The 19,622-nt window shown below is 31.7% G+C and overlaps 1 protein-coding gene across 12 annotated transcripts in view; it reads left to right on the plus strand.

Annotated features, from left to right (window-relative positions):
* LOC148302291 (RNA-binding protein Musashi homolog Rbp6-like) overlaps window positions 1–19,622 on the plus strand; it is a 462,089-nt gene that overhangs the window by 350,711 nt on the left and 91,756 nt on the right. For all 12 annotated transcript variants that reach the window (XM_088271829.1, XM_088271832.1, XM_088271835.1 and 9 more), the window contains one exon: window positions 11,634–11,682. In XM_088271829.1, the coding sequence (XP_088127955.1) occupies window positions 11,634–11,682 (49 nt within the window). The remainder of the gene's footprint in view (window positions 1–11,633; window positions 11,683–19,622) is intronic.

A 19,622-nucleotide genomic window follows, 5' to 3' on the forward strand; every position in this document is an offset into this window, starting at 1 on the left:
ATGTTTGCAAAGACAGAGTGGTGTGGCGTTCGATTCTCTCTGCCTACCCCTGCGGGGAAGCGGCGTGATGGTTAGTTAGTTAGTTAGTTAGTGATTATATCATTATGTAAAATGCAGTTCCACCAAGAAATGTCAGTACAAAACTTTTACCGTTATTTTTAGAAACTTTATACATAAAACAATATTATGTTTTCCATATTCTACTCAAAAATAAATATTATATAAAGGATATATTGTAGACATTGTCATACATTGTTTTATAGACAAAAATAATGTTTTTTATTATTATTGTTACCGATTGTGTCGAAGTTTGGTCCTGTATTTCACCCTCCATTTCTGGGGTCTACTTCCTCCGTAAGCACTTAAATATTCGTCAGGTAGTGAAAACTCTTGCGTGAAAGGTAATCAATACCCACTACCCTGTACCTACTCGAATATGAAACACACCTGTCTGAGATGTTTACTGTTAAAGGTTCTTTGGTCATTAGAGGTTAAGTTTCGACACACACTAATCAATAGTTGCGAAGCTGTTCAATTAATTCTTCAACCCGTTAGTGAAAAGCTGTAAAATTACGACAACAACAAAAAGATGTATCTTTTATTAATTCAATTGATCAAATATATCGAAGTTCATCGATAAAAATACATGTTTCCTATTTAAAAATTTTGGCGTTGTTGCTACCTACATTACTTAATTTTATAACCTTTTATTCGTTAAATATTAGTTCGCTGTCATTAAAAATTGAAAATATGAATAAATATCCAAAAAGAACTTTTTTACAATTAGTTCTTATTTAATTGCTTTGAAAGAAAAAATATTTTACAGTTTATGTTTGAATATGCATATTAATAGATTGTATTATAAGATTATTTTTAAACAGATTCGTCAATAACGGGCAATCTTTTTGTTTCGATACTATAATAGAAAAGCCCTTTAAATGTCAAAGTCCATAATGCTACTGCCCAACCTTTTTCATGAAGAATTAACCGTTTTCAAAGATATAACACCAAAAAATATTCGAAATTAATGATCCATTAAGTAAAACCCCTGGTCTCGGGAGGGTTAATAAATTCGAAATATAAAATGCCCCGAAACAATCTGGCCCGGATTACTAGAAAGGGAAAAGGGCATTACTTTAACGTCGCGGCATACTTTAATTATAACTTGAAGCCAGACTTTGAGCGATTTAACAAGCGTGTTGTCACCCACGTGTGCTGTAAACCCCGAATACTCAAACATCAAGGTCCGCACCGATAGAGAAAACAAAATGCGCTCTCATCCAAAAAGAAACCCTTTTTTTACACCACAATATTCCAACACGCGGTCAACCTTTTTACGCTTTTAATTGTTATATAAAAATCTCTGAGCAATTTGAATTTAATGGCCAAACAACAAGTTAAAATACTTGAGTAAAGGTTGTAAATTATTCACGTTCTCAATAAGAGTAAATATTTTAAGGTTCTATTTTTTAAACTATAACAGATACAACAACCTTTTTACTTCTGTCTTAACTACTTAACTGTTATTTTAGAAGAACATAGTTGAGCTTTAATGACCGTGTACATGGACAACATTATACGTAAAATAAGCGTTTGAAGTAAATATAATATAACATTGTGTTTTTTCCGATCTTTTCTGTATTTTCTGCCTTAATAATTGGGCGAATTAAACACATTAATTTGCAAGAAACTCTAGTTTAAATATTACGTACATGAATATATAACGGTAATTCTACGCGTAATGGAGGGTAGCATTGAATTTCGAACACGTAAAAATATTTATGCTGCACCATAAAGTTATGTGGTTATTGGGTGATTAACATATTTTGTTAGAGTTATTTAAAAGGGTACCATTTAAAACCACACATTAAAACGCTCCTATTATTATTGTATATGAAATTCATATATATATATATATATATATATATATATATATATATATATATATATATATATATATATATATATATATATATATATATATATATGTATATATATGTATTATAAAACATATGTACTTGTTTTAAATTACATTATATTAAATAAAAATCCCCTTCATTTAAGTATGCAATAAACGGTTAGCGCGTTTTGCTACCTCTATTCCCAGGGTCAAAATAATTATAAGTTATTTTTCACTTATTTCGTTCATTAATTAGGCAGACACATTGTGGTATTATCTATCCATTTGCAGTTTAAAGTTATAATTAATAAATCCCATTATTTCTTTAACTCTATTATGACACGTGTTTTGATGCATTCCGCATCATTTTTATACGGTGGTTGTTGCATCGAAACACGTGTCATGATAGATTTAAAGATAAAGTGGTATTTACCAACTAAAACATACATTAAAAAGTTTTTTTTCATTTGTATATATTATTTATTAAGTATCGTCTCGGACTTGTATCCGATGGGCAAAGATTGGCTTTCATGTAATTATTGATTATTATATCACTGCATCGATACAAACAAGACTAAAATAAAGTAAAATATAGTTTAAAAAACAACGGCACGGTTTAAAGTTTTATTTTAGAAAAATGATATAATTAAATATATAACCACAAATGCTTTAATGATCGAGTAAAAAAAATGTAGATAAACGTAGTATTATAGAAAATTACACCAAACCTTCATAAGTATTATACATATATAGTAAGTTCTTTTTACATACTTATGTTTCAACACTTCTGGCTCTGGGAACGAGACTTCCATATTAAGTAAAGGCACGTGACAAGACCTTGGGCAAATCTGCGGAGGTTCCTGTCGAAACAATAAACCCCCAAACTAAAAGGGTTGGAACACCATACGCACTTTGTCATATTCCCTGCAACACGCGCCTCGCATACATATTGATACGCACGCCATGTGCTGCATTCAATATACAAAATTTCAATCGTGCATAAATATATTTCGCCTTCCAATACCGGAAAAAGTCAAATTCGCTTGGAAAATCTAGGAGTATAACCTTTTGTTATATTTAAAATAATATATAAATATTTTTCAATATACAAAATATAATATCCAAAATTTATTTCGTGCATATACAAGTATATTTCACTTTCCAATGCCGGAAAAAGTCAAATTTGCTTGGAAAAATGTAGTAGTGTAACCTTTTATATTATATAAAATAATTAATACATATTTTTTAAAATTTAAAATGCACAATATAATGAACATTATTTCGTTATAAAAAATGTCAATTGTGCATGTATATTTCGCTTTCCAACACCGGAAAAAGTCAAATTTGCATAGAAAATGTAGGAATGTAACCTTTTGTATTATTCAAAATAATTTATGCGTATTTTTCAGACTCAACCTTTGTAATTTTTATTCGCAATCACCAAAAATTAATTTCATTTCATTAAAATATTCGGCAGTCACTTTATGGTAATAATAACTATCATAAAATAATATAAAAATTGTAGTCGGTATTTTTCTAACTTTAATTTTTAATTTTACTTATCACAATTTGAGTAGTATTTATCAAGTAAAATTTAGGTTCTAAGTAAATCAGATAAAATGAAGTAAGATGATTTCGGCATATGAATCGAATGAGTGAAGAAGAAAAAAATTAAACAAATTTATGAGGTGAATGTGGTTGGCAATTAAAATAGAGAAAGAACGAGGAAAACTTGGCATGATCAAGTATTTCAAATACTTGAAATTGGTCAGGTCAGGAGTCGGAATAATCGGTTTGTGGGTATGAATGTAGATGAGGCAAAGATTGTGTGCAAAGACAGATTGATGTGGCGATCTATTCTCTCTATCTACCCATGTAAGAAGGCGGTATGATAGTAATTTATTATAGTTACTTAGTCAAAGTAAATCAATTTAAATTAAATTAATTATTGTTCCTACAATATATCTAAGTGTTTCTAGTTCTAGTTCACACTTCAAATTATTACAATCTGTAAATGCTCTTTGATAAATAAACGAAGGCATCGTGATAAACATTCTAAATTATACAAATCTGTAAATTAAGAAATAATTTATTTTATAATTGGAATTTGAAGCATTAAGTTTGTGATTTTCCATTTTATAACTTACAAAATAACTTTGTTATAAATTCGCTATATATCTTATTTTGACTTAATTATAACGTCGACCAGTTTCGATTTCCATAGTTTCTTCTAATTTTCTAAGGAAAGAAGCTGTTTGCTTATTCCCTTAGAAGATTAGTCGAAATTTCAAATTAAGTTTTAAGATATATATTGATTTTATAACAAGATTATTTTGTACGTTATGATTCAATTCATGTTGTCACACTGTAAACAAAGCTTTTGTTTGTATATATTCCTCTTCGTCTAATATTTGTCCTTACCAAATGACGCATAGGGTACTGTATCGCATAAACTTAGTGTTATGTCGATGGTTAATTACATGAAGGCAAGGTGATTAGTACTACGCTTCAAGTACCAGCTCAGGTGATTTGAAAATTATGAATATTTATTTTGATTCCCCTGAGAATCAAACCTAGCACCTCAAGCAATCGCTGTACTACGGAGACAGAATTTTTTTACTATTATTTTAATTTCATTTGGTATTTATTACGATTTCTTAAAATCCGTCTTGACACTTGTTTCAATGTATTCCGAATCGTTATTAAACACCGTAAATAAAAAAAATGATGCAGGATACATCGAAACATGTAGGTTTCACAATAGATTTAAAATCTAAGTGGTATTTGCCAACTTTAATAAAAAAATAAAAATGTTTAAATATTTACATAAAGTGACTTCCGAATCGATTAATGAAAACATTCTAAAATTTATTTAAGTCCGAAATGTTTTTTATTACAATTTTAAAATTTGTTCGCTTAGGTGAACTTCTTACGTTTTTAAGTGATTTAGTATAATTTATAGTGCGATTAAATAAGTACTTTTCCACATCCCTTAGTTGCTTGAGAAATGTGTTCTTGCGTAAAGCAGCGAACTAGTACTCGTAACACTTGCGGGTCGCGCGTGACCGCCATGACAAGTACTCCGAACTTTCATCAGTTCCCGTGCTAAACTTTATGTTCGGGAATGATAGAGTCATAAATTAATAATATCAACGAGATTTTTCTCCTACAGCGCGAGAATAAATCGTCCCCGGGCTGACTTAATGAGCCCGCGTACACATTTTATAATCAAAGAAGTTTCCAGCCTCCAATTTAAGAAGAAGAAAAACTCTTACTTTAAATGCCCTCCTCAGTTTCCGATCTCATCAATTTCTCGTGAATGCGAAAAGTGTTTAAATTAATTAAACTTTTTAACGTTCTGTTAAATATATATTAGATATATGTTTTACTTCCCCAAAGTTATTACTATTGAAATATTATTTTCATATACGCGAACTGAATTCCACGACTTAGTAATGTCTCTTAACCGAATGTTTTCACTAATTAATTACAAAATGCCGTAGACAGCTAAATTTACAAAGCTTTATAGCTTACAAGTTTTTCATGTCTTATATAAATGGAATCTCGCTGAACTTTATTTCGGATTCGGTATAAATTTCCCGACGGAAGTTTCCCGTATCCAAATAATACAGTCTACGAATAGTGTTCGTAATTAATTAAATTAGGCCTTAAAGGAATTTACCCCGAGGCTTTTACTGTGTTAAAAGCGAGGAGGTGCTGCGCGAGTGTGTAGAGTATTACTCACCTCACACCATCCCGTATTCTGGAAAGATGGTTAACATGTGGTCGACTTAACACTTGATGATAGGGAAGGATCGTGTCGAGTCACCTTACGGTAGCAACTATTATAACCGCGGCACCGCTTCTTCATACAATTCCGCCTCACTGCTGTGTTTCGTCCCTGAGCAAACCGAAGTTCGGCGAAGAACAAAATAAAACACGAGATACTTCATCTACTCTCACAAAATTGTCGCGCGTGTATAAATATCTTCCTATCAATAGTATCTAACAATTCCACGTTTATACTTTGCTTGCCAACCGATACATCATTTTCACGATAATCGATCACGTTGACAATAAATCCTGTAAAAATGTTTCTGCGAAAAATACAAGATTACATATCGAAGATAAATCTTAAGTTCCTCTTTACAACAGGAAAATATGTTGTCTTTAAAAAGACGTACACGTACGATATAACATAATAACAACAAGACGACTTGTATCTCATTTTATGAGTTAGTTTTTCCCAATTGTAAACCGAAAAGAGGCATGTAAGAGGTTTTTCTTACTTCTCGAGTGAACGGGCCTTATATTGTTAGTTCAGCCTGTTTAAGTGTATTTTGTTTTCGATGTCCCGGCCTGTGTCTGCGAGGAGTGAGACAGTAGGGGGGTTGAATTGGGTTTGAGAGACGGCACCACTCCCCGTGGCGCTATTCGTCAATCTATTTTTTTTGTATTTCGCCCTAAGGATTCGCATTCGTGTCTCGAAAGTGACTGTTATAAAATATTGTCGAGGATGACTTATAAGGGAAGCGCTTCTGCGTTCTATATTTTGCATAAATGATTTATTAGGGGTGAGATTTAGCTGAACAAAATCGTTTGAAGTTCCCGTGATACTTTTTATCCTTTATGTCAATCTAATTGATTGTTTTGCTTTTATCCTTTTTACGTGAATTTTTTTTTTTATATAAGTAAATCTTTCTTTTATCAGAAAACAAATCTGATATTTTCAATCTACTTTTGTAAATCAATTTTGCGGGTATCATCAGTTTCTGTAATACAGCTTACGCCATTTCTATGGGGGTAAAATAACTTACTTTTAGGTTTTAAAAACTGATAAAACCTTGTGAAATAAGTCGAAATCGCGTTTCTTTTTTCAAACGCCTGTAGGGATCGTATATTTGACAAGCATTTATAACAAAAGTTGAACTCGAGCACTTCAGTTATGTAATGTTCCTTCGAAGTGGGCTGAACTTCTCTGGAAATTTCCTCTAGATCTTAAATTATTATTTCCTGAACTTGGTAACGAAATATCACGTGTTTTAAATGGGTTAAACTTTAAACATAAATCTTTCGTTCGGCAGCTGTTACGGCGTGTATTCGTTTCCCATCAACAATCATACGTCTTACCAACACATAATTATTTTGAATTACCAAAAATTATTCTACCCTTACACTCGTCTATATTGGTTTTAACTTTCAACGTATATATGAGCATTTAATCCAAGGGGTTCTAATATTACAATAATTACGCCAGCGGAATTAAAATGAGCAGATTTTATTTCACGTAAACCATAATAGATATTGTTTATTAAATGATTTTTAATATGACAAATTTGTCACAAGATTTACTCTAATATTATCTCTTGTTAAGAGTTACAAATAACTAATATGTCACTTTTAACCTTAACGTGTAGTTTTTTTTTATTCATCGACTTTACATCTAAGTTTATTTTTTTAGAACTTATTTTAAAATTAATGTTAGAATTTAAATAAATTTAAAAACTATTGATCATTTTTCTCCTCAAGTAGAGAGATGGCTTATCTAATGTTTTTCTGAGTATTTTTTCCTGTACTTTATGGGCACTACGCTCGCGAGGGAAAGTATAATAAAACACGTTTTGAAGTTGTCCTGAATGTCTCTGTTACTTTCAGTTTCCTTTATTTCAGTGAGTTATGTACCTCCGATGTCCCATATTTATGTAATTCGAGTATCTCTGGTTTTCCGTATTTCCCCGTGTGGTGAGCAAGCTTCGAGTCTCCCGTACTTGGAATGGCGAGGCAGTATATCTGGCCAATGATGTATGACCGCCAGCGGACCTCGCCTTCTTCCTCCCGGTGCCTTTATTTGCCATAATTCAGCAGCCTTCCATACCTTTTTAAGGCTTAATGATAATGTTATCCGTTGCCTTTAGATATTTGAAAGAAATTTATGGATTTAATCCGATTGCTTTTTTATGAAAAGGATAGATTTATTAGTAAAATATTTAAATTTCCTTCGCTGCCAATATCTCTAAGAAAATTCAGCTCCAATAAATCTCACCTGTATAAGTCTTGTTTTTTCTTCTTTGTAAAATACTTTTTTCGAATAATTAATTCGTTATTATAATGATATATTGGAAATGATGAAAAAACGCAGTAACTTTAGATTTAAAAAAAAAGATTTTTCGCCAAACCATCAATCATTTTAAGATCCATTATTATAAGATCATAATCCTTTGTGTTTGTCTTTTTTAACTTTAAAAAAAGAACCCTTTTCATGAAATAAAAATGTTTTAACATGAATTAATTACTAAACATTGTAATGTAAATATAATTCCATACTCACTTGCTACCGTCATAAAATACGCTCATAGTATTATAATTAAATTTAATTTTAACATTTTAACTAGAACAAACATAAAACGATTTGCTTAAGTACTTTCATTATGTATCCACGTCTGTGTTTTGTAACGTTTTTTGTTTATAAACACATTAACCGCTCTTTTAATCTTCGTTTATGTTTCATAAATCAAATAATCCGGCAAAAAACTCCCGGACACGCACAGTTTGCATATCACGCCCGAATGTTCAACATTTGGAAACCGCTCCACGTATTCCTGAATTAATTCATCTTTAGTTCTTCTAGCTTGCGCGTGATTTTGTTTCAAAATATAAATAAAATTGACAAAAAATAATTGTCTCACAAATCTTTCGAATTCGCAATTAATTACGAAATATGGATGAATACAAATCACACAATTGTAGCGTTCATATTTTCAGAAGTAACTAGGCGTCCATTTGAAATTGGATCATTTATCATAGATGTCACATTTGCGAGTTTTCACAAAGCAGTCGATAATCCATGTTGATGTTTCAGTACCGCAAAACTAATATGGCAGGCCTCTGCAGGCGCAAGCAAAATATTGGTATTTTTTCGTTTTTGATGAAACAGGAATTCATTTGGCGTGCGGTGGAAATGGGATAGTACACAGAGTTGCGGCAATTGACTTTTTCTGGCGTTTTTATTACAGTCCTTTAATTCAAAATGTCCATTTGCACCTGTCTGCCGGAATAACTTATTACCGGGTTCAAATAAAATATACGTTTTAACGACCAAAAAGAGATACTCTTTTTTGCATAATACTGCATAAATTTCCCAGAGTGAAGTTTTACTTTTTTAAATCTCAAACTTTCTACTCATTCACAACTACCGTTGAAATAATCTGACATTATAATGAAGTAAAAATAACTATCTTATTTTACAAAATACTTTTCCTCATTTTATCAAGCAAGTTTTCAGTAAGTAATGAAAAAATCCAATCAGAGTAGAGAAAGTTATAAATATGGGTCTCAAAAATTTTTTTACATCGGGTAGATAAAACTAGTTTTAAATATATTCCTTACAAATAAAATGTGCTCGCTTTTATTCTCAAAAACTTGAGATAAAACTGCGTACATTTTAAAAGTGAATATTGGTAAAAGGAGCCCTTACTCCATTTTCTCAATCGATAACGAATTCAAACCCGAATCTTTATTTCTGATTCCCAATTCGAATCCTCGATCCGCGCATGAAATATGTTTTTTTTTTCATTTACATTCCTGTCATGCTTGATCCCCGAGTTGCGACACCGATTCGCTCACACGAATGCCCCCGCCCTGTCCTTATGTATTACCACTTTTTACGAATCACTTTGCTTCGTACGTGATCTTTTGTCATCGAACATATCTGAGAATGCGACATTCACGGTATTTCTTATACATACAAACATACTTTTCGTGTTTCCAATAATGGAGTGGGGGTAGATAAACATTGCATTTGAAATCCGATAAAAGGTTTTCAGTATTACACAATACCTGGAATTAAAAGAGTGTGTATTTAAATAAATTCATAAATACTAACACACTACGGAGTTTTTTTAAATAAATTCACAACATTTTGATTGCGTCCAATTCCTTGTTTTCAAATCTGGATTTCTTAACTTGGGAGTTATTTTCATATTTTTATATCAACATTTATGATGAAAAATATGGAATTCTGGGTATTTACAGTGTTTACGACCCATCACACGTTGAATGGAATGATTGTTTTATACAAGTATAACATTTAAAATTCTAACCATGATTTACAACCACACTTCTATATTTTATACTTTAATTAATACGTTCTTTCATATATGAGTTCTGGGCTGCATTAATGGTCGAGTTGAATAAATATAGGTATTATTGAGAATTCATAGAAAAAAAAAACATGAATGGCGTCCAAATCTTCAGTATTATTTTGTTCAATAAATAAGAGTATTCCTTCAGAAGGAAGATAAATCCATGTTCATTTCGAAATCAATATTCCCTAAAGTTTAGAAATAACAGCGATCTACATCACCCACAGGCGTGAACCTCGACTAAACATACGCGTACAATCAACTAGGCTATAGCCCAAATTTGGAAACGCCACCAACATGCGTAGTCACGGTTGTAAATGTAACAAAAAGTTGAATTGGTAAGTTAGAAGTAGAAGGCTACCCCGGGGAGCCGTTACACCCCCACCCCCTCCCTCGATTCTCCGCGCCACTCCAACATCCCACGGATAGAACGAACTGCCCTCTACGGACTCAACCGTATCGGAACCGTATCAATACCGGTATATACCGGTTCAAACGTGTGATTCTATTGTTAAACCTAAATCAAGAACAAAAAGTGGATCTGATATTTTAAGATATGTTGGGCAGTCTTCTTCTTTTATTGATAATGTCTTGTATTGAAAAACGTACGAGTTTTGGTGATTGAACATACATTTTGATTCTTACTTTTCAAACTTTATTTTGATTTTTATTTAAAGATTATTTTTTAAACATTTCTATGATGTTTTTTACATTTACTTACAAAAAAGGACAATATTCAACATTTTAAGCACACAAATTTGAAATTTAAACACTGCACCAAAATATATGCAAAACGTTAAATTACAGATTAAAACTATTATTTTATGTTATCCGTAAAATACTTTTTGAATTAAAAAAATTAAGTAGAATAAAATTCCGACAGGTTAACTACGACATATATATATTTTTTTATATTCGACTTTATAGGCGCCTATGGTCGCTTAAGATCGCAGCAGCTTTCTCCTCAAAATTATTAAATAAAACAAAATCTGGTTATATCAATTACAAGATTTGGATTTTCTAAATCTTGACTTACACCGCGCTATCACAGAAATGATTATATTTCGTCGGGAATTCCTTTTTGCATACTGCCATGTCCTGCACGCAAACAAGTAATCACGGGTATCATTCAATATAACCCGGATTGTAGAGAAGTAAAAAAAAAATAGAACATTAATGAATAAAATTATGCATGATTATTTTCGCGAAAATTCAATGTTACTTCTACTTCGTTACTTTGTAAAATAAAAAATTCCAACACGACCCGCCCCCGCTATAAGAGTTACGGTTCGAGCTATATTTATTTTCACTTCAGGTTTTTCTAGAAAATGGAAAAAAATCTTGTCCGATATATTATTCCTACTCTTTATTCAGTAACCGCTGTTGCCTCAATATTACTTTAGGCCCGGCAATACGAAATATATTCCGGCGTTCCCAAACCAACGTATTTATTTAAAAAGAGCGGAGTTTGTGATAAATTATGTCAAGTACGATGATTGAGATGGATGTATTTAAATATTTCTCTATTCGATATAAACTTCTGATGAAAAAAACAACTTTTCTTATACTAAAAATTTCCTTTTCTTTTTCAGATTGAGGATGCGATGCTCATGTTCGACAAACAAACCAACAGACACAGAGGTAAGTGAATTTAAATTTTAACATTCTTACAGATATGTACGTGGAAACTTCTACAGCAAGATTCGAGTTTTTTTCTTCAAAAATAAAATTTACCGTCCTGAAGAACCTGTATATATTACTATAATTTTTGTATGATATTTTAAATTCTAAATAAGAATTTCGGCGCCTGTTGTACGGCAATCTACGTATCACGAATATCAATGGAAATTTGAGGGAATGGAAAAGTAGTTTCTTTTACCACGAACTGTTTCCTTATTAATTTTTTTTAATAAGATCCGAAAAATAACATTTTTTATACTTGAATCAAATTTCTCGTACATACTTTACTAACAACATTTTTAAAATGTACGTATTTTTATTTCCAAAAATTTCATATGTAAATATCAATCACATTAAAAATCGATGGTTTTTCGATAGTATTACAAAAGTTAAAAATTCATTTAAGGTATTAAATTTTTTATACATTTTTCAATAAATTATTTGTTAGAAAAGTTTCTGGTAAAATGAAAATATTACGTTTCGATACCCTTTAACTGAAAACATAATTATATTCCAAGTAAAATTTGGTATTTACATTTTATTATGTAAATTGAGGACTAATATTATTTCATCAACACTTATTGCTTTTTATACGGCATCTAACGGTATCTTGATGCCGCTAGAAATAACACCGGAAAAGGCCGCGTTCAGGTAGCTTTGGTCAAAAGGAAATGACGTCGCCATCTTTATCAACATCATAAATGTCACCCATCAATTACGCGGGCAAGCGACCACTTACTTTCTTCTGCGCTCCTGTTCCTTTCTCACGCAAAGGGTGCGCCAGTCCAATCTGACGGCTAAGGGAAGATAATAAAAAACATTCTTCCGAAACTAAAATACATACATATATACACTAATCGCAATTAGGCAGATTCCGGGCTCGTTTATAAACATATATACACATACACTATAATATAGACACACATACATACACCACACCCAAATAAAAAAAATCATAGTCTGGTCATTAATATAATAATTAATATAATAATTCATGTATTTATATATATATATATATATATATATATATATATATATATATATATATATATATATATATATATATATATATATATATATATATATATATATATATATATATATATATATATATATATATATATATATATATATATATATATATATATATATATATATATATATATATATATATATATATATATATATATATATATATATATATATATATATATATATATATATATATATATATATATATATATATATATATATATATATATATATATATATATATATATATATATATATATATATATATATATATATATATATATATATATATATATATATATATATATATATATATATATATATATATATATATATATATATATATATATATATATATATATATATATATATATATATATATATATATATATATATATATATATATATATATATATATATATATATATATATATATATGGTTCACATAAATATTTAGTCTAATTAATATTTTTGTAAAACATAACAGTAAGTATTGGATAATATTTGGTTTAATTTCATTTTTCTCAGTTTCATGTTATATTATTCTAGTATATGTTGATGACGCATATTATCAACATATATTTAAATGATCAATTAATAAAATTATTAATTCCTAACAAAATCTGTATCATTTCCTATAACGACTAAGGTTAAATTGACAACTCATTCATATAAAATTTACCTAATATTAATACATAAATGCAAAATTTCCAATTGTATGGAATTTATCTCTCTCCTTTTTATATTTTTCAGTATAGAATTTAAATATTTTTCATGATACGATTCTGACAATTTAAAGCATTAAAGTAGGATATCTATACTCAACTACTTGTATAGATTGGAAACAACGTTTTACATTCTCGCTAATGCTCATATCCGAATTCGCAGCCTTGGGAGTCCGAATACAAAAGGACTGATTCCCTTTCCATTATAAAACGACGTTGGCGTTTCAGTAATGCATTTTAGATTCAAATGCAGTCGTTTGTCCATTTAGATTGTACAAGAACAGGGGATTCTACTTTTCATGTCCTTCTGTTATTAAAGTATTACAGTCTCTATCACTTTTAAAATGAAAACTCGCAGTACAATACTAGTGGGAAAATATAACGTTTATTGTTAACTAATAATTACTCGGTAAGTGAAGTCTTTCTTGTTGGTACATATAGCAACATTAGTGGATTACGTAAAGATTTTTTTTTCTTTTACCTACCTTTTACAAAAAATATTTTTTTATTATCATTCCAGCTTAAGCAAAGTGGTGGGTACAATATTTAGTCAGCTGTATATGTTTAAAACTAAAGTTTTATATATTAATGAAATTAAAATTATAATATTAATATTTTGAACTACTATTTTTAATTTACATACATTATATTGGTAAATATTATAAATGTAAATAATTTATTTCTCATTTTAACTACGAAAATTAAATGTACATTTTCACTCCAATTTTTTCCATTATATATTTTTTCAGTTAAAATATGTGTTATTTTTTTAATGCTTTGTTTTTTCTAGAAGAAGTCGTTATAAAATTATTTTAAAATCGATTAAACATTTTAACCCAAAAGTTAAGAAAACTTCACATATATTTTGTTCTAACTGTGCACGATGTACAAAGCGACATTTAAATATCCGAATTAAATATTCATAGACCATCTTAGTCCGCGTTTCCGATTCAATCGGTTTTATCGCCAATGCTGGCAGACCAAATCGTTCACGTTTCAGCGTTAGCGCTTGTTTTCTTTATATGTAGGTACTAGAGAAAGAGGATATTAGCATTTGGCCGATGCAGCAGCTTCTAATCGTTGCCTCGGGACTACGACTGATTTTAACACGACCCAAAAAAGCACAGCCGCCATATTTGCACATTCGCATTTTTTATTGACTAGCTTTTTCTCCCGCCGAACCTTGCCTCCTCTATTCCCTCTTTCCGTCCGTCGCGCTCCATTCCGAGCAGCACAGAGCGAACGCGAAGAAACTAGAATTTTGATGGATAAACTTTGGCACTTGCCTTAATGTCGTAATGATGTAAACACTTTCGAAAATTTCAGTCGAGGCTTTTCCCGCCTATAACTCTCTACATGAATTATTAATATATCGTTTTATCGCATAAAACTGTTGATACATTTTAGATTTACCTGGAAAATTGCTAAAGTTGGTAATTTAACCATCGCGTTTTTTTTATCTACACACAGCACTTTCCCGATAAACACTGAATGTTATAAATATTTTTTTTATTTAAATATTATAATGCAGTTAATAAAATACGCTAGCAAAAAATACATGAATTAATTTTGTTTATACATTAATTGAATTCACAAACGATTGAATACTCGATGTATAATACTTTTTTTTTTAAACAGTATTATATTTTCGTTATTACTTTTCATAAAAATTTGTTTACTTTTGATTAAATATCAGAAAATAGAATCGAATATTGTATTTGGATTTATTTTGATTTGACGTGTGCGCATAAATATTGCAGACTTTTATTTCTTCTCAGTTCCGCTTGAGGGAAAATCTCGAGATAGCAAACGCCAATCTGTTATCGTAACTCCTCGCCGTAATATTGCCCCGAGATATGGAAATGATTTCTGAATTTCTCTAGTGAACGCTTCCGATGGCGGGGAACTTGGCTACCGCGCGGTCCTGGCTGGTTCGGAATTCACGTAGAATCAGTCGTCTCGGGATTACATACGCTGCGTGCACACAAATGCACCGAGACCTTATTTCATTCAAACGGTTATGGCTAAAACTTTGGCCCTCCAAACTCCGCCGAAGATGGAATTCTCGGATTGCAGTCGTTAAAAGACCGGTTCGAAAAATATTTTCCTATATCGCATTGTTGCACATTCAGTTTCCGGGTAGTTTTAAATTTGATTCCAAAGTACGCTGGTTTATTTCTTAACGGTAACAAGGGTAATAGAAAACAATTTATAGTAAATGATGCTCCGTTTGTTTTTATTACGCCAAACTTTCCAGCGTCTCGTGTTCCGACTGCTCTCCGAATGATTATGTACCCGGTATGTTTCCGTGAAATGTGTAACGCGCAAAAGAAAATATTTGTAATAAAACCGCCAGAAATCATTTCTCGCGACAAACAGAACATATGTACAGGGCATATCTTGTAGAACCATTTCATTCGCATCTTCCGCGCGTTAAGATTCTCCCCACCATACAACACCGCCGACTGGAGGGGAAGGAACAAAAAAATACATTTGCATGCAAATAACGTTTCAATATAGAACACATAAGAGCTCCGTGACGACTTACTTATTCACAACTTCATAAATATTAAATGTTCCATTCCAATATTCCTCTTATCGCCTTAATGTCTGAATGGGCCGGTGCATATGGGTCGCGAGTCGTGACACTTTCCGGCTCCTTAAGTATTCGCTAAAATGAATACTTTCCATCGTTTTACCGAAAGTGGAGGCACTAGGATAAAGTCCCCTTTTGACGTGTGGTTAGTTAACATGATACGTGAAGATCGCGCCGCTTGGATAAGTGCGAGCGGTCGAGATGTCGATTGTCTTTTTCTCTCTCTCTCTCCTGTATACACCGACACTAACACACTCCATAATGTTATCCACTTAAACTAAGTTTAACTTAAATTGGCGAGATGTCTTCTCACCTCGGTAAGCGGTCCTTTTTTTCATGTGTGCACTTATTTTCAGGCGGATTGAAAATTTTATTTTCAATCCGAGCGGGAAAGTATGAAGACATTAATTGAACAAAATTGAAATATTTAATGCTGTGTAATTTGTTGTTTATTCAAAATCAAATTTCAATTTTTAACTCATCAACTCATTTACAAAGATATCTCAAAATGATCATATTTGCAAATATTCACATTGCATATTGTTGCGTTTAATTATCTCTACGGATGGTGTCTTTCCGAGTCGGTATTATTACTAAAAATCTGTGCAGTAATTAGAATATTTAATCTTATGTTTTTTAAAAGTTAATTTTTAAATCTCACAATTTTCTTTTATTTTTATGTTTACCGTTTCATTTTGAAAGATATTCAGTTGGCTTCTCATTTATTTCAAGGTTATTTGGCGTGTTTAGTTTTCTTGTTGTGTTTGTTACAAAGTATTATTATTTCAAATTTATATTCACTCTTAAGAAGTTGCTTTTGAAATTCCGACAGTTTAAAAGAATTCTTAAATTTAAGTCAAAAGTTTTCTTTAATTGCCGTCAAAAAAGCAAACATTTCACGTTACAGCCATCTGCCGCGAACCGTTTCCACCCCGCGCTACTTTTCCTCTCTCTTATTCCGAGAGTACTTTTTACACACAAAGTTAAACGAGTTTCAAATGTTATAAGCGGGGAAGAGGCCACACACAGGTCCGGAATGTGTAATTTAGAAAAATTATCATTGCCAAACGTCGGTAGTTATGCGCATTCCAGCCGCCCTGAGTAGCTCGCCAGTGACAGTAGCTGCATTCTCCCGGGGTCTTTACGAGATAAACTCATTTTTAGCGGCAGTTTTACGAGCGCCAACTTATTCCGCATATCTGCACACATAAAAGCTAACACTGCTCACTAACGCGCCCGCGTGCTATGTGCCGAGTAATCAAAATCTCATTACCCCTACCGCGAACTTCGTGGACGATAGACTAACACGATTGTACACATTAGCACACTCAAAATTATGATAATGCTTTATATATAATAATATTTTTTCAAAAAATCACTTGGTTAATTAATCCCGTAATTCAAAAAATATTCAATGTGTGTTGAAAATCGTTTAATAATTTTATAAGAACCTATATTTCAATTATGCCTTGTCGATTGTAATTTCACCTGTCACTTTCCATTTCCCACCATGAAAAACAGATATTCTTTCTCTGTGTAAGCTACTAGACCACGGGACACATCTTTCTATGAACGATGCAACTTTTTTCATAACCTTCGAGAAACGCCTAAAACATTTGTCTCTATCCATAGAAGCTTAACAATCCTGCAATACACTCCTTACACTTCTAAAAATATATTTAATGCAAAAATATAAACTCGTAGATATTATTTTTAATGTGTCAAATAAAATTTACAACTTTAGAATTTGATCCGTTTAGGAGTTATTTATGTCAAGATTTTTTTATTATTATCTCAACGAAGATTAAGAACGGCACATCGCTTTGTTGTACTGGTGGTATACATAATATTATTAATTCGTTTTATACATTGGTGGTCAACCGTGGGTAGAATGGTAAATATTTGTTACACTGTTACTCAGTGATCATTTAAACCATCTAATAACAAGTTTTCAGCCTTGTGAATGCCCAGATTTATTCATATTCTTCTTCGTCTTTATTCATGTATTAATAAATAAATAAACTTAAAAAAAATTAAACTGACTTCCTTTAACCTATTTCAATTTGAACACTCTCCTTATCATTCAACGTTCATTTTGTGTAATACCATTTTTTTACGAGTGTTATTTTACCATACCACAAAGCTAACAATACTTTTCATACACTATATATAAATATTTTAATTTTAGCTAAAAGTGTTGGCCAACAACATATACATGTATAAGGATAGTGTCAAATAACCAAAATAGGCATTTCCACTGCTGTGTATGTGTGTGTGGGGAAGTAAAACTTGACGAGCTGGTAATCTCAGCTTAGTTCCCGGCCAAAGGCCATAGTACTTGCTGCAGCGGGACCCATGGCTAAACGTATCCGCGGCAAGCAGCGCAGTAGCGGACAGGGCCAGCCCGATACCACCGAATTAGATTTAAACTTGGAGCGCGCGATTATTCCGTAGATTAGCCGACCGCTTGTGGTGCGACCGATGTCGGCTTCGTGCTGTCCGGCTGTTCCGGGGATAGTTTGGGAAATGGAGAAGTTGGTGTCTCCTCACTACGTAATATACATTCTACATCCTTTGTACAACGCTCCGTCTGGAGCGTGAGCGTCTCAAGATGCTAATCCGGGTGATAAATTGCTTCCAGTGATCTATTAAACCCGAACATTGCGTATAAAATTAAACAATAGCACTTAATTGGGTTAACCTAAATGACTTTAAATTAATCTGCTTCTATGAAACCATTTGTAACGTTTTTACGCTTACCAGTTACCATTAATGCCCGCCGCTTTACTTTAAATGTCGACTATACACGGCGAATTTATAACAGTCCAATAAAGTTTAAAGGGCTTTCGAGAAAACAATTTAAAAAGTTGTAAGTTGCGAAAAAACTATGTAAATATATTTGGTTTTCTCTCTTTTCTGTCAAAAGTCAGTTAATACGAGTAAGTAATGAATTATGAATTTTAGCGCTTCAAATCGCATGTGAAAAATTCTTGAAGTTAATTGCATCAGTTTTAGTACACGTAACGTAATATATGTACCTACACCAGATAATGAATAAACAGAACTGATATATGTACGATTGATCGATTCAAACCAGAAAGAAGTTAATAGCCTATCTAGTTAGTGATCTAATTAACCACATGAATAATTAGTAATAGGTACGATAAAATTATCGTCATTAGGACGACCATAATAATTAGTCTCGGTTCATATATCACAGCCAACCGACCACGAGCGATACATTACTCTCTTACGTTATTTCACGGATGGTTTCATCATTTTGGCACCAATAGGCGGTTTTAACTTGCGTTATCTCTGGACCCAAGCATTGCACACTGCTTGCTACTGTTGGTCCGGTGGCCGCTCACTGCAGTTTCGGTTGATAACCCCTGGAAATTAGAAAATTTACGAACATATTCGCTAATTGCGTCCCATAAGCCAATTATTACTTTTGAGCGGTTTACTGGCTCACTCCAAACTTGTTGCCCATTTTACGAAATAATCGCGCACAATTTATTATTTCGTTGGCGGATAACATTTGAGTTTGA

This window comes from Brachycentrus maculatus, unplaced genomic scaffold, assembly GCF_059751285.1.
Source record: "Brachycentrus maculatus isolate JH-2025_06_01 unplaced genomic scaffold, ASM5975128v1 h1tg000465l, whole genome shotgun sequence".
Lineage (NCBI taxonomy): Eukaryota > Metazoa > Arthropoda > Insecta > Trichoptera > Brachycentridae > Brachycentrus > Brachycentrus maculatus.